Raw genomic sequence first — 12,150 nt, forward strand, 5'->3', positions numbered from 1 at the left:
ATTGAATAGCTAATTAGGTATCATAATTAAAATATTAAAAATTAAAATAATTTTTATATTTTTATAATAAATTAAAACAAATATAAAAAATATATTAAATGTATATTTGTATCGTATCACGTGTTAAATATGTTTCCATGTGACACATTATCTTTAAATATATTTTTCATGTTTTATACAGTTTAGATGTATCAATACATATAAGACATAAATTATATTATTTTAAAATTTGTATCAATATGAATAAGCATAAAATACGTTTTTTAAAACACATATGATTTTTTTTTATATAATTTTCATATCATATTTTTGTATCATGTCTGAAATTATTAGATCTACATTCACCATAATGCAATAATTATTAGATTAAATACAAATATTAATTTATTAAAGTTATTAAATTATTAATTATAATAATACATTATTTTAGATATTATAATTAATAATTAATTTCATAAATTTCAATGTAATTCATTATGTTCAATGAAAAAAATATACTTTTATTGTTGTTTATTGTTTGGAGAAAAGAGGATACTAAGAAAATTTATTAAAGTTATTAAATTATTAATTATAATAATACTTTATTTTAGATATTATAATTAATAATTAATTTCATAAATTTCAATGTAATTCATTATGTTCAATGAAAAAAATCTACTATTATTGTTGTTTATTATTTGGAGAAAAGAGGATACTAAATATGTTCTTTCAACGTAATGCAATAATCATTAGATTAAATATTTTATTAACGAGTATTTTAAGATAATTTATTAAAGTTAGTTAAATTATTATTATTATTTTATAATAATATTTTATATTAAATATTATAATTAATAATTAATTTCATAAATTTCAATCATTGAAAATAGTAAATTATTTAAAATGGTAACTTTAAAAAGTATCATTCATTACAAACCCCTTAAAAATAAATATTCAAATATATAATTATTTTTATTTAAAATGTTATTAATAATGAATAGATAAAAATTAAAAACATCACCAAATAATAAATACTACTATAACAACCATGGCAGCTCTATTGAAACTTGAGGGTAAAACGGAATTCAATAATCAATAGGTAGTTTAAGTAGATTCATTGTTTAATGAGATGGTAAATTATATAGTTGAAAAGTTATTGCAAAATATAAACCCAATAAATGTGTAAAAGACAGCTTATTAATAACATTGTGCCAATAATTGTATAATTTATTAAAAAAATATTAATATTTTAATTTCAATAATCAAAACTTTGGAAGGCATATCGGTTTTACCTTAAAATGTTATTTGTTGGTTTCTAAATTTTTAACATTATATTAAATTAGTTTTTTCATAAAAAATTTCGTTAAATCTAATATTAAGGATTAGTTGACACCACATATTAGCACAGATAGTCAGCAAATGGATGCTGAAATTATTTGTATTTTCATATTTAAATTTAAATTTAATTTTAAAATTTTATATTATATATAAAAAAATTTAAAAAACTTTCAAATTATAAATTTTTAAAATTTATTTATTTTACATTATAATATATTATATAGTGTTTTTAAATTATAAATTTACTTATTTTATTTATTTTAAATTATAAAATAGATAAAATATAAAAAAGTTATATTTAAAATTTTTAAAAATAATTAAAAATATAAAATTTATTTATTTTAAACTATAAAATTTGTTAGAATATTTTAAAAGCTATAGTATAGTTTAATTATTAAAAAACCCATTTCAAAATAAAGTATTGAAATTTCTTTATTTTAAATTATAAATCTAGATAAAATATACAAATATATTATATCTAAAAATTAAAAATACAAAAACAAAAACTTATCAAAATTAGAAAATTTTATAATTTATTTATAATAAAATATAAAATTTGATAAATATATGAAATTATATTATATATAAAAAATAAAAAATATTATTCAAAAGAAAATTTTTGAAAATTCCATTTTAAATTATGATATTTGATAAAAATACTGAAATATATATTATATTTTGAAAAATAAAATAATCTTAAAAATAGAAAATTTAAAACTTATTTATTTGAATTATAATATTTGTACGTATATTAAAAATTAATATTATGTCAAAAATAAAAAAGAAAAATATTTTCATAAATTTTTTATTTTTGGAAATTATAAACAAAAAATTACAAAAATTTAAAAAATAATTTCATTTATTTTTTTTTCTTTTTCAATGTTTTCAGCTGTCACATAAATCATGTTAGACTTTTTTTTTTTCCTGGTCAAAGTCACATCAAACACTTGACTATGGAGTTGGTGGCATAAATTGATGAAAAGACCAATTCATTTTGATGCTCGACAAACCATACCGCCTCTAAATTTAGGAATTATGGATGCTAAAGATCAAATAATTTAAAATATTACATGAATATGATAAATAATAATAATAAATTATATAATTTAAAATTTTAATAATAATAATAATAATAAATAAGATATAAAATAAAAAATAATATTTTATATTTTTTATCGACATAAATTATGACATTTTATTTTTATATTAAATATGATATGAGAATATTAATTTTAGTATTTTACATTATATTAATATACGAATAGTCAAATCTAATTATTTACTTTAAAAGAACATTTGATTAAAAGGAAAAATAAGATTCATATTTTTCATAATATGATTCTTATATTTGATTCTCATAATGTGTTTATTTGAGATTTTTTAAGATTTTTAATAATATTAAGAAGAGAAAAAATAACTCCGAATCATAAATATTCATCTTCCTAAGATTTTTCAAGATTTATGATGATATGCAAAATTTATCTCACTTTTGTCATGAATAAATGATTTTTACAATTTATTTGACCTTTCAATATTAATGTAATTTATGATAAAACGAGACCTAAAATGACATGCACATGGCATTCCAACTCTCATCCTCTAACATCTAACAATGATTATATTTAAAATTTATTTTTTAAAAAATACAAAATTAATTCAGTTTTTATTTGTGTTGAGTTTTAATTTATTAGGATTAAATTTATATTTAGTTTTATACAATTGATTTAAAATTTATTTAATAAAAATATAATAATTGTTAACATATGTATATATTTTTAAATAATATTAAATTATTAAAAAAATTAAAATATATTAAACAAATTTGTGGAATAAAATTAAATTTTTTAGTTTTAATTGATCAAAAATTTATTTTTAAAATTCTATAATTTCAATAAAACAATATTTTTTTAGATAAAAAAGTAGTTTATCTTGAAATTATAGAATGTTGAAAATATTATTTTTCAAAATTTTATAATTTCAATGAAGATTACATCATTTAGATTTAAACTGTAATATTTATTGAAAAAATATTATAAAAAAATTTTATTACTTCTTGAGTTTTAACAAAGACTTCATTTTTAAAATTAAAAATATAATTGTTGTTAAAAATATATTATAATAAAAAATTTTTTAGTTCTTGAATTTTAATAAAAAATACGTTTTTAAGATTAAAAAGGTAGCCTTTAGTATAATGGCTACGTTTTTTCTAAAAAAAAATTATTTATTTAGAAAAACGTAAGTTTTTACATTAAAAAAAATCAACAAGGCAAAAATAACCAAAAAATATTTTTAATAATTTGTAACAATTCATTAATTTTATAAACATTAAATAAATTATTAACATGTTAATTAAGTAAATAAATAAATAATTTAACTTGTTAAATGAATAAAATTTTTATTTTTATTACTTCTGATTTTTCATTAAATGTTATATTTTTAAAATTAAAAACATAATTTTTATTGAAAATATATTATAAAAAATTTAATTTTTCTTTTAGCTCTTGAGTTCAAACCACAGTCTTTAGTATAAAAAGACTACATTATTAAAAGAAAAACTCAATAAGACAAAAAAATATTTTAATAATTTATAAAAATTTATTAATTTCATAAATATTAAAAAATTCATTTACATGTTAAATATGTAAATAAATAAATAATTTAACATGGTAAATAAATAAAATAGGTAATACAAATATAACTATTTATAAGGTATTAATAATGTTATGTGTTATTTGCGTATGGTAAAAAAATAATATAATAAAATTTTATTAAATAATTTTATATTCTTTTAAATTAAATACAAAAATTTTATTTTTATGAATAAAAAAATTCAAAAATCACTAATTCTCTTTTAACATCATTTTTAGCAAATGTTTTTAAAAACTTACTCAAATTAGCAAATTATGCTTTAAACTTCTTAAAGCTTCGATTAGCTTGGGATCACTTAAGATACATGGCCCATTTTTTTTTTGTTGGGTTCAGTGACAAAAACACCAACAGCCAACCTGTATCTCGAAGTATGTACTGGACTTGATTGACAGCCCAAAAGCCTAAAGCCCGTTTTCAAAACCACCGCCCGTTAAACCCCAGTGGAATCTAGGAAGTAGGGCGAGACTCGACTCGACCTGTGTTGGCTGCAATGGAAGAAAACTATGAAGAGGAAGCACCGTTGCCGCTGTCAAAGCCCCGGGGCGGCCACATAAAGAAGAGAGCTCTCAAGAACAAAGCAATTTCCGTTTCTTTCAACGAGAAGGATCTTAGGTATCGTAGCACACGCAAAGCACTTGCTTTATTTTCATCATAAATGGTTCATTAGTTCTTTCATTTTTCTTTAAAAAGCGAACTTTTCACTTTTGCTTAGTATTGATAACTGATTAATTGATAAGGGATTACGTGACTGGGTTTCACAAGAGGAAGAAGAAGCGAAGAAAGGAAGCCCAGAAGAAGCAAGAGGAGGCTGAACGCCGCAAGCGTATTGAACTGCGCAAAAAGGTTTTTCTTTTTTTATTTAGATTTTAATTTTGTTTATTTTCTGTACGGTTCCGTTCATTTCGATTGGAAACATCTTCAAACTGCGGCTAATATTGTTAAATTTACTCTTGTTGCCTTAGTGGCTGCGTTAAATTTGAATAATTTTGGCTGTCGATTCATGCTGGTAATTATTAATGTAAAAATTTATCTATGGAACTGAAGGAAATCACTTTATTTCCCTCTATATACGAATATAAATCACTTATCCGAGGCATTGCAATTTAAACTTTCTGAAATTACTATCAAACTGGTTGCTGCCCCAGACGCCAGAAGCCATTCTGAAAGGATTATCAGCATTCATCTGCTAATTAAATTTAGATAACAACCATTTCGCATGGGGTAGATTTAGTGCTTCCAATTCATTCCTGTATCTGTTTACCTTCCTGGGGAAAGAAGGCTATTCGACCTCAACAAACTTTTTTTCGCTGACACCTGTTTAAAACGCAATGAGATTATACAAGGGATTGGGAGATACCTCTCTGAGTTCATATTTGTGTTAATTATATCCTCGTAGATTCTAGTTTTTGGTGGAGTTCACGTTGGTCTTCCATGTTTGTCACTCATTTTATTTTCAGTTGTTCTTTCAACTTTTTGTGTTTTGTTTATTGCATGTAGACCACTGCTTGTATGTTAATATTTGGCTTTCTTATCTAACTTTAAAACAATCTTAAGTTATTAACTTTGTTGGCTGATGAAATCTTCAGAGAAAGTTAGAAAAAGAATTTGCCCTATATGGGGGAGCGCCGGCCAGCACTGGCTCAGGACCGGAATATAGTGATGAGAACAATGAGGACAAAGAAAAAGAGCCAATGGCATCAGTTTCTGGTATTTTTCTAACTAGCTGATGGAGTTAAAAGCTACTATAATGCTTATTGAAAACAATGATTTTCATGCTCTTTGATTGTTCATACTAAAATGTGGAATTATATCTCTTCTTTATTTGTTCTTATGTGGTTGGGCTTTGTTTATTGGTGGAAGGGACAACAATGTATGATAGTGCCAACATGACTGTCACTGTGACAACTAGTGAGATTTCTCGTGAGGAAGAAGACTTTACTAGTGAAAAGATGCATATGGCAATGCTCGGATCAGTTGGAGATGTTATTCACAGAAAGCACAACTTACCTGTGAGTAAAAATAAACCATTTAAGAAAGTTGCTAAACACAGATCTAGGCCACCAAGAGACAGAAATAAGGGGAACAAAAGGAACAAAAAAATGCATTGATTTCCAAAATCTTTTATGGTCATTGGATACCAGATGTTCTTTTACATTGAGGAGTGTAAAACAAGTTTAACAAGCCCGACGAATTGACACTTTGCAAGTAACCTTTATGTTGTCTTTATCATGGTTTTACTATTGCCTACTTTGAAGCTTGTTTCAATTTGAAAACTTATACTTACAGTACATGATTTGTTCCTTTTCCATTTTGAGTTCAAATATCCCAGACATTTTTGCTTCCAGTTTAAAGTGTTTTGTGCTGTCTCTCTCATGTGGTAGGGGATTCGTTCCACCACTAACATGCATTTCCACACCACTACTTGAAGCATCAACTTTTTTCAGTGGTGCTCATGTTTTGGGCTTTTGCTTCTGTTTTCTCCTTCAATTATTACTTTGGCAGAAGACAGAGGCAAGTATGAAGAGACCCAAGAACAACAAACCCCACAAGACGGAAGAGGATAGATTTTTATTGTTTAAGAGAACTATCTCTCCTTGTCATGTAACACTGTCTGATCATGTTTCTTGTCCCTTTGAGAAGAAATGGATCAAAGTTGCTGTTTGCCCCTTTAAAAGCAAAAGCTTTTGCTAAATCTTTGACAAATGATAGGAAATGATGGTTTAGTTTTCTCCTCTTAAGAAGGGGATAAAACTTGCTTAAAGCGTTACCATGGAAGTTAGTTAACAAGTCAGACTCAAAGGTGAGAGATCCAAAGAGTACTTTGTTTGCATAATTGTGTTATATTCTTTTTAATAAAAATATCTTACGTGGGGAGAGGTTATTCTTATTAATAAAAAGATCTTGTGTTTGTTTGCATAATCAGAAAATCAACAAATCTAAGCCTAATACTGCGGATCACACATGGGTCCAAATGTGCAAAGTTGCAATGATTACTCGCAATTATTAAATAAAAACAAATACAAAGGAGTAACACTAAAAACTCGTGGGATACCGAAGTCGTACGGCTCTAATCACGGGATCCCACAGCTCTGAGAAAAAAATACATAGGAGGCGACCGTACAATTTTAAAGTCCAAGTCCAAACAGATTATTAGCTACAATGCCAAAGCCGTCACTGTAAAAAACAAGTCGACAGACAGAGGATATAACTTCCAAACAAACAAGAACAATTAGGAAAATTCGCAGACGTTTCCTCGAAGCTTCTCTCTTTTCACTTTCCCGCTACCCCTCTTTTATACTTTTTAGCTTTCTCTTTCGCTTCCCTTTCATTAAAAAGAAAAGAATAAAGGAAGAGAGAAATTTGATTCCATTTTTGTTGGATAAAATTGAATCGCCTTTGAAGAGAAAGAGAAAAGAGAAGGACTTTCAAGTTTTGTGTTTGTTTTTGAGAAATAGAAAGTTCAAAGTAAGTGAAGAGAAAAATAAGAGAAGTTTGAATTAAGTTGGTTGCTTTTCTTTTCTGGTAGTTTGTTTCTCGGCAACCAAACAGGCTGAGTTTGAAAATGCAAACGAGGTTTATGGAGAGGTCGAATAGTATGACGCGAGAGAAGAGAGGTTTGGATTCGAGTTCTGGTGATGAAGGACCTGATAGGAAACGACCTGCTCTTGCTAGGTCTCTTGCTCTCACTCTTTTCTCTTTTTCTCTGTGCTTCACAACCAAACATTTTGTTATGTTTTGTCTGTCTTTTATGTTTCTTTTTTCTGTGTGTAATTTTGTTGATGTAAGGAAATGGTTTTTATTGAACGGTGACTGAACTGAATCTGAAAAAAGTTATGCATTTAATTCAATGATTTAAACTAACCTTAACTGCTTTCACATGTAATAAAATGTAGGGTTTTTTCTTTTACAAAAAGCAGTTTTTTTTTAAAAATTTTAAAAGGAAACAATTTTGGATTATCTGCTTTAATTATAAAACAAAAAACAGTTGATAAATAAAGAGAAAAGTTCGACAAAAAACAAGCATGGAAGCCAATGGTTATGCTGTTTTATGTGGGTGTACTCTTATGAGCCAACTCTTTTATGTCAACAAGGTTAAAAACGGGGCATGGGTGTCGATGCAGTTGCAGTGTCTTGACTGACATAACTTAGAAAACTGAAAAAAAAAACCTAGTCTTGCTTGCCCTGACATATATATATATATATATATATATATATATATATATATATATATATATATACAGCCTTACTAAAATTGACTACTAAGGAATCTATATTAGGTGTATAATTTTGACTGGAGTTTGATTCATCATTATGTCAAAAATTCTATTAAAAACTTGGTTAACGAGGAAATACTAAAGAAGTTGTTTTGTTAACATAAGGCTTTGACCTTGATGCAGTGTGATTGTTGAAGCACTGAAAGTGGATAGTCTGCAGAAACTTTGCTCATCATTGGAGCCTATTCTTCGGAGAGTTGTAAGATTCTGGATTTTATTCTTCTCTTTTTGAAGTTCTTACTTGGTTCATGTTCTCATTTCGAGGGTGATGTTCTATAAACTCATAAATCTTCTGTTCTTGCCAATATGAACAGGTCAGTGAAGAAGTGGAACGTGCTTTAGCAAAACTAGGTCCTGCCAAGCTTACTGCTAAGTATGAGCTTTTTTTTTTTTTTTTTTTTGCTTTAAATCCTATTATAATACCAAAAGAAAATGTTTTCTATACTTTAGGAAAGTTTCTTTTTCTATTTGTTATTGCTAAACCTCTGTTAAGGTTTTACTGTAAAATAATCAAGAAGAGGTTTGGAATCACACTTCTATTTTACTTGGGCATTTTGCTTTTCCTTCCCATATGTGCCCCATCACTGTTGTGCTTGTGATAACATTATTGTCTGTGATAGACCTGTTGCTGTCCTTTCTTGCATTCATTTCCATGTTATTTCAAATTTCATCTCTTTCATTTTAAGATAGCATATTCCGCACATTTTGCGAGTGACAAAGTTCTGCTATATGCCCAAGGACATGTATGACCTCCTCTCTCTCTCTCTATCTCTTATTCCTCTATCATTCAGAAGTCTGGTGACTGTTGTTCCGATTGCTGCACTTTTCCCCTACTTTGTTCCACTTAATGCGTTTCTCTTGTTGCCATTAGTGTATTCTACAAAGATTTTTTTTTTTTTTTGATAATTCTGCCTCTTGTTTTGGTTCTCATAATGGTTTAGAAAATGCGGGTCTTCTCCTAAACGGATAGAAGGACCTGATGGAAGAAATTTGCAGCTGCACTTTAGATCCAGGTTGTCCCTCCCTCTCTTTACTGGTGGGAAGGTTGAAGGGGAGCAGGGTGCTGCTATCCATATTGTCTTGATTGATGCAAACACCGGTCATGTTGTCAAATGTGGTCCAGAGTCCATAGTGAAACTAGATGTTGTTGTGCTTGAGGGCGATTTCAACAATGAAGATGATGATAACTGGACTCAAGAAGAATTTGACAGTCATGTTGTCAAGGAGCGTGAGGGGAAGAGGCCATTACTGACTGGAGATCTGCAGGTGGTGCTGAAGGAAGGTGTAGGAACACTAGGAGAGCTAACGTTTACGGACAACTCAAGCTGGATTAGGAGCAGGAAATTCAGGCTAGGGCTAAAGGTTGCCTCTGGCTCCTGCGAAGGAATCCGTATTCGTGAAGCGAAAACAGATGCCTTCACTGTTAAGGATCATAGAGGAGAATGTGAGTTCTTAACTTTGGTTAAGCATCCGTATTTGTGTAATGCAAATAGACTTAACCTTGGTTGTTCGAAAGCCAGTAAATCATTGCCTTCTCCTTTTTTTTTTTTTTCTTAACAGTATACAAGAAACACTATCCACCTGCTTTAAATGACGAGGTCTGGAGATTGGAAAAGATTGGCAAAGATGGGTCGTTTCACAAGAGGCTCAATAAAGCTGGAATTTTTACAGTTGAAGACTTTCTACGACTTGTGGTTAGGGACTCACAGAGGCTGAGAAATGTAAGACTTGCATCTTATCCTCAAATCAGAATTATAATTTGTTCTTCTGTCTAACTATTTTTTGATCCATTTCTTGAAGATTCTTGGAAGTGGAATGTCTAATAAGATGTGGGATGTTCTTGTGGAGCATGCAAAAACTTGTGTTCTAAGCGAGAAACTTTATGTTTATTACCCTGACGACATGAGGAGTGTTGGCATAGTCTTCAACAGCATCTTTGAGTTGAGTGGCCTAATTGCCAATGGACAATATTATGCAGCTGATTCTCTGTCGGACAATCAGAAGGTAAAAGAACACACAATTCTGATATTTATTCCATTTAGTTTGCATTTATCTTCAAACCCATTTAGTTTACAGTGTGTTTATGTATTAATAACAAAATGGAAGATTATCTACTCCTTGCCCTAATTTTCCCATATGATTTACCTTTTTTATGTCGGTTAGAGCTATGCAGACTTGTTTAAAAGTCAGTCTTTTTGTTTTGACTAGTTGAATTCAACTACTCTTTTGTTTCGAGTACTGGATTTGGTACAGCACTCGCCACTGTTCCTTTACGTTCTGGCCATATAGAAATTAGCTTGAGAAAACTTCCAATCATTGTGTTCTTGCAGGTTTATGTGGATGCCCTGGTAAAGAAGGCATATGAAAATTGGATGCATGTTATAGAGTATGATGGCAAGTCTCCACTTGGCTGTAACGAAGATGGTAGTGCAGGTGCTTCACAAGCCAATTTTTCAATGGATCCGCAAGGTTATCCAAGTTCGATTAACCATCAGCAGACTCTACCAACTCTGTCAGTTCCAGTTCCTTCAGAACAGCCTCCCATGGATTCTGGTCTAAATGTTGGAGGTATAAATTCTTGAGTGAAAGTGAACTTGAATTTCATGTAAATTTGTCCATTTTTACAAACTATTTTTGAGTACATAGGTGAAGTGAGAACAATCCCTCCCCTTACTCTTTTAAAAAAAAAAACAATAAAATAAAAAAGGTGCCGTATCCCTGGTGTCTGCTTTCGTGCTTTTCAGACTGTTGTTTGCATATTAAAATTTTGCATCTGTACATGTTTGTTGTTGACTGTGTTCTCCCTTTCTCTAGGTTATGATGATAGTATGGCTGCCAGACTTATGATGCAATCACAAAACGTACGTCTTAATGCTCAGACTCAGTTGAATGGTGCTTCATTCAGTCTACAGAACCCCTTGGTCAGTGCTTCACAGCAGGTCCAGCTTCCAGGAAACGATAATGAGCTAGCACTTGGTCCATCTCAGTCATCCATGGCAGGTCTCCATGGTGTCGGCACATCAAATGTTCCTAGTTATAAGGGGGTTGACGATTTCTTCTCAGAGGAGGAGATTAGAATGAGAAGTAATGAGATGCTTGAAAATGAAGATATGCAACATTTGCTTCGAATCTTTAACACGGGAAGCCATGGCCAGACTCCCTTTAATGCTTCTGAAGATGGTTATCCTTATTCCTCAACATATATGCCCACCCCATCTCTGAATTATGGTTTTAATAATGAAGCTTCTGGCAAAGCTGTAGTTGGGTGGCTCAAACTCAAGGCAGCTCTGAGATGGGGCATCTTTATTAGGAAAAAGGCTGCTGAAAGGCGGGCACACCTTGTTGAGTTGGATGATTCATAGATCTAGCCTCTGATGCAGAGCTGTCTGGATGTGGTGTAAGCAGGCTTCCTTCCATCTCCCTGCCTGATTCTAACCCTAACAGACTAAGGACTCAAGGACTTGAGTTGTTGGCAGGGTCTGGCTCTTCGAATCCTTGCATTGCTTGGATTCTACCTCTGCCATCCAGGGACCTTTCTGCTTGTACATTTCTTCTCTGTACAGTAAGCTTCCATCATAACAAGTAGGGTTTCAGTTCATGTGGTGTCTTAAGAGTGGAGGCTTGAAATGTTATCAAGGGGGAACGTCTCCAGCACGAGTCCAAGTAGCAAGTGTAACGGATGTATCTTACTACTTCAGATGACTAGCATCTCTGGTCTGTACTATATTCTGTTAATATCTAACGAAATAAAAAGGCATGTTTATGTTCTTGACTTGTAATAATGAATAATGAAAAAAATATATTAGTGGTAGTGATAACATTGCCTGGGCAAAGTCTCACTGCTGCATAATGGAACTGTGTTTTATTTAACCTACAGCTTTCTTCCTGTGTTAAAATGGTCGCTTGCAAA

At 29.6% G+C, this 12,150-nt stretch overlaps 2 protein-coding genes across 5 annotated transcripts; both read left to right on the forward strand.

Moving 5' to 3' along the window:
* The first annotated feature begins 4,418 nt into the window (after positions 1–4,418).
* Positions 4,419–6,885, forward strand: LOC149511339 (ribosomal RNA-processing protein). 3 transcript variants are annotated; one of them, XM_089755851.1, is made up of 5 exons: positions 4,419–4,578; positions 4,704–4,809; positions 5,553–5,673; positions 5,827–5,975; positions 6,469–6,885. In XM_089755851.1, exons 1-5 carry the CDS (start codon positions 4,457–4,459, stop codon positions 6,655–6,657), a joined length of 687 nt encoding a protein of 228 aa, XP_089611977.1. In that variant the 5' UTR covers positions 4,419–4,456; the 3' UTR covers positions 6,658–6,885. The 3 variants fall into 3 exon arrangements, with proteins under 3 accessions (XP_089611977.1, XP_089611979.1, XP_089611978.1); XM_089755853.1 differs by having other exon boundaries at positions 6,348–6,483; XM_089755852.1 differs by lacking the exon at positions 6,469–6,885 and having other exon boundaries at positions 5,827–6,310.
* Positions 6,886–7,492: 607 nt separating this feature from the next.
* On the forward strand, positions 7,493–12,110 carry LOC111275103 (calmodulin-binding protein 60 B-like). Of its 2 annotated transcripts, XM_022860247.2 has the most exons (8): positions 7,493–7,638; positions 8,364–8,439; positions 8,555–8,613; positions 9,182–9,684; positions 9,801–9,961; positions 10,041–10,244; positions 10,571–10,808; positions 11,055–12,110. In XM_022860247.2, exons 1-8 carry the CDS (start codon positions 7,529–7,531, stop codon positions 11,600–11,602), a joined length of 1,899 nt encoding a protein of 632 aa, XP_022715982.2. In that variant the 5' UTR covers positions 7,493–7,528; the 3' UTR covers positions 11,603–12,110. The 2 variants fall into 2 exon arrangements, with proteins under 2 accessions (XP_022715982.2, XP_089611975.1); XM_089755849.1 differs by lacking the exons at positions 7,493–7,638; positions 8,364–8,439; positions 8,555–8,613 and adding an exon at positions 8,645–8,983.
* Positions 12,111–12,150: the final 40 nt, after the last annotated feature.

The sequence above is a fragment of the Durio zibethinus genome, chromosome 26 (assembly GCF_047325235.1).
Source record: "Durio zibethinus cultivar Kanyao isolate XHJ-2024 chromosome 26, ASM4732523v1, whole genome shotgun sequence".
NCBI classification, from domain to species: domain Eukaryota; kingdom Viridiplantae; phylum Streptophyta; class Magnoliopsida; order Malvales; family Malvaceae; genus Durio; species Durio zibethinus.

Bases quoted from the DNA above. Each gene is read 5' to 3' on its own strand.
- LOC149511339 (XM_089755851.1), top strand. From the start codon at position 4,457: ATGGAAGAAAACTATGAAGAGGAAGCACCGTTGCCGCTGTCAAAGCCC. The intron at 4,810-5,552 runs GTTTTTCTTTTT...TGAAATCTTCAG, and splicing joins GTATTGAACTGCGCAAAAAG to AGAAAGTTAGAAAAAGAATT. The intron at 5,976-6,468 runs GTGAGTAAAAAT...TTACTTTGGCAG, and splicing joins ACAGAAAGCACAACTTACCT to AAGACAGAGGCAAGTATGAA.
- LOC111275103 (XM_022860247.2), top strand. From the start codon at position 7,529: ATGCAAACGAGGTTTATGGAGAGGTCGAATAGTATGACGCGAGAGAAG. The intron at 7,639-8,363 runs GTCTCTTGCTCT...ACCTTGATGCAG, and splicing joins AAACGACCTGCTCTTGCTAG to TGTGATTGTTGAAGCACTGA. The intron at 9,685-9,800 runs GTGAGTTCTTAA...TTTTCTTAACAG, and splicing joins TAAGGATCATAGAGGAGAAT to TATACAAGAAACACTATCCA.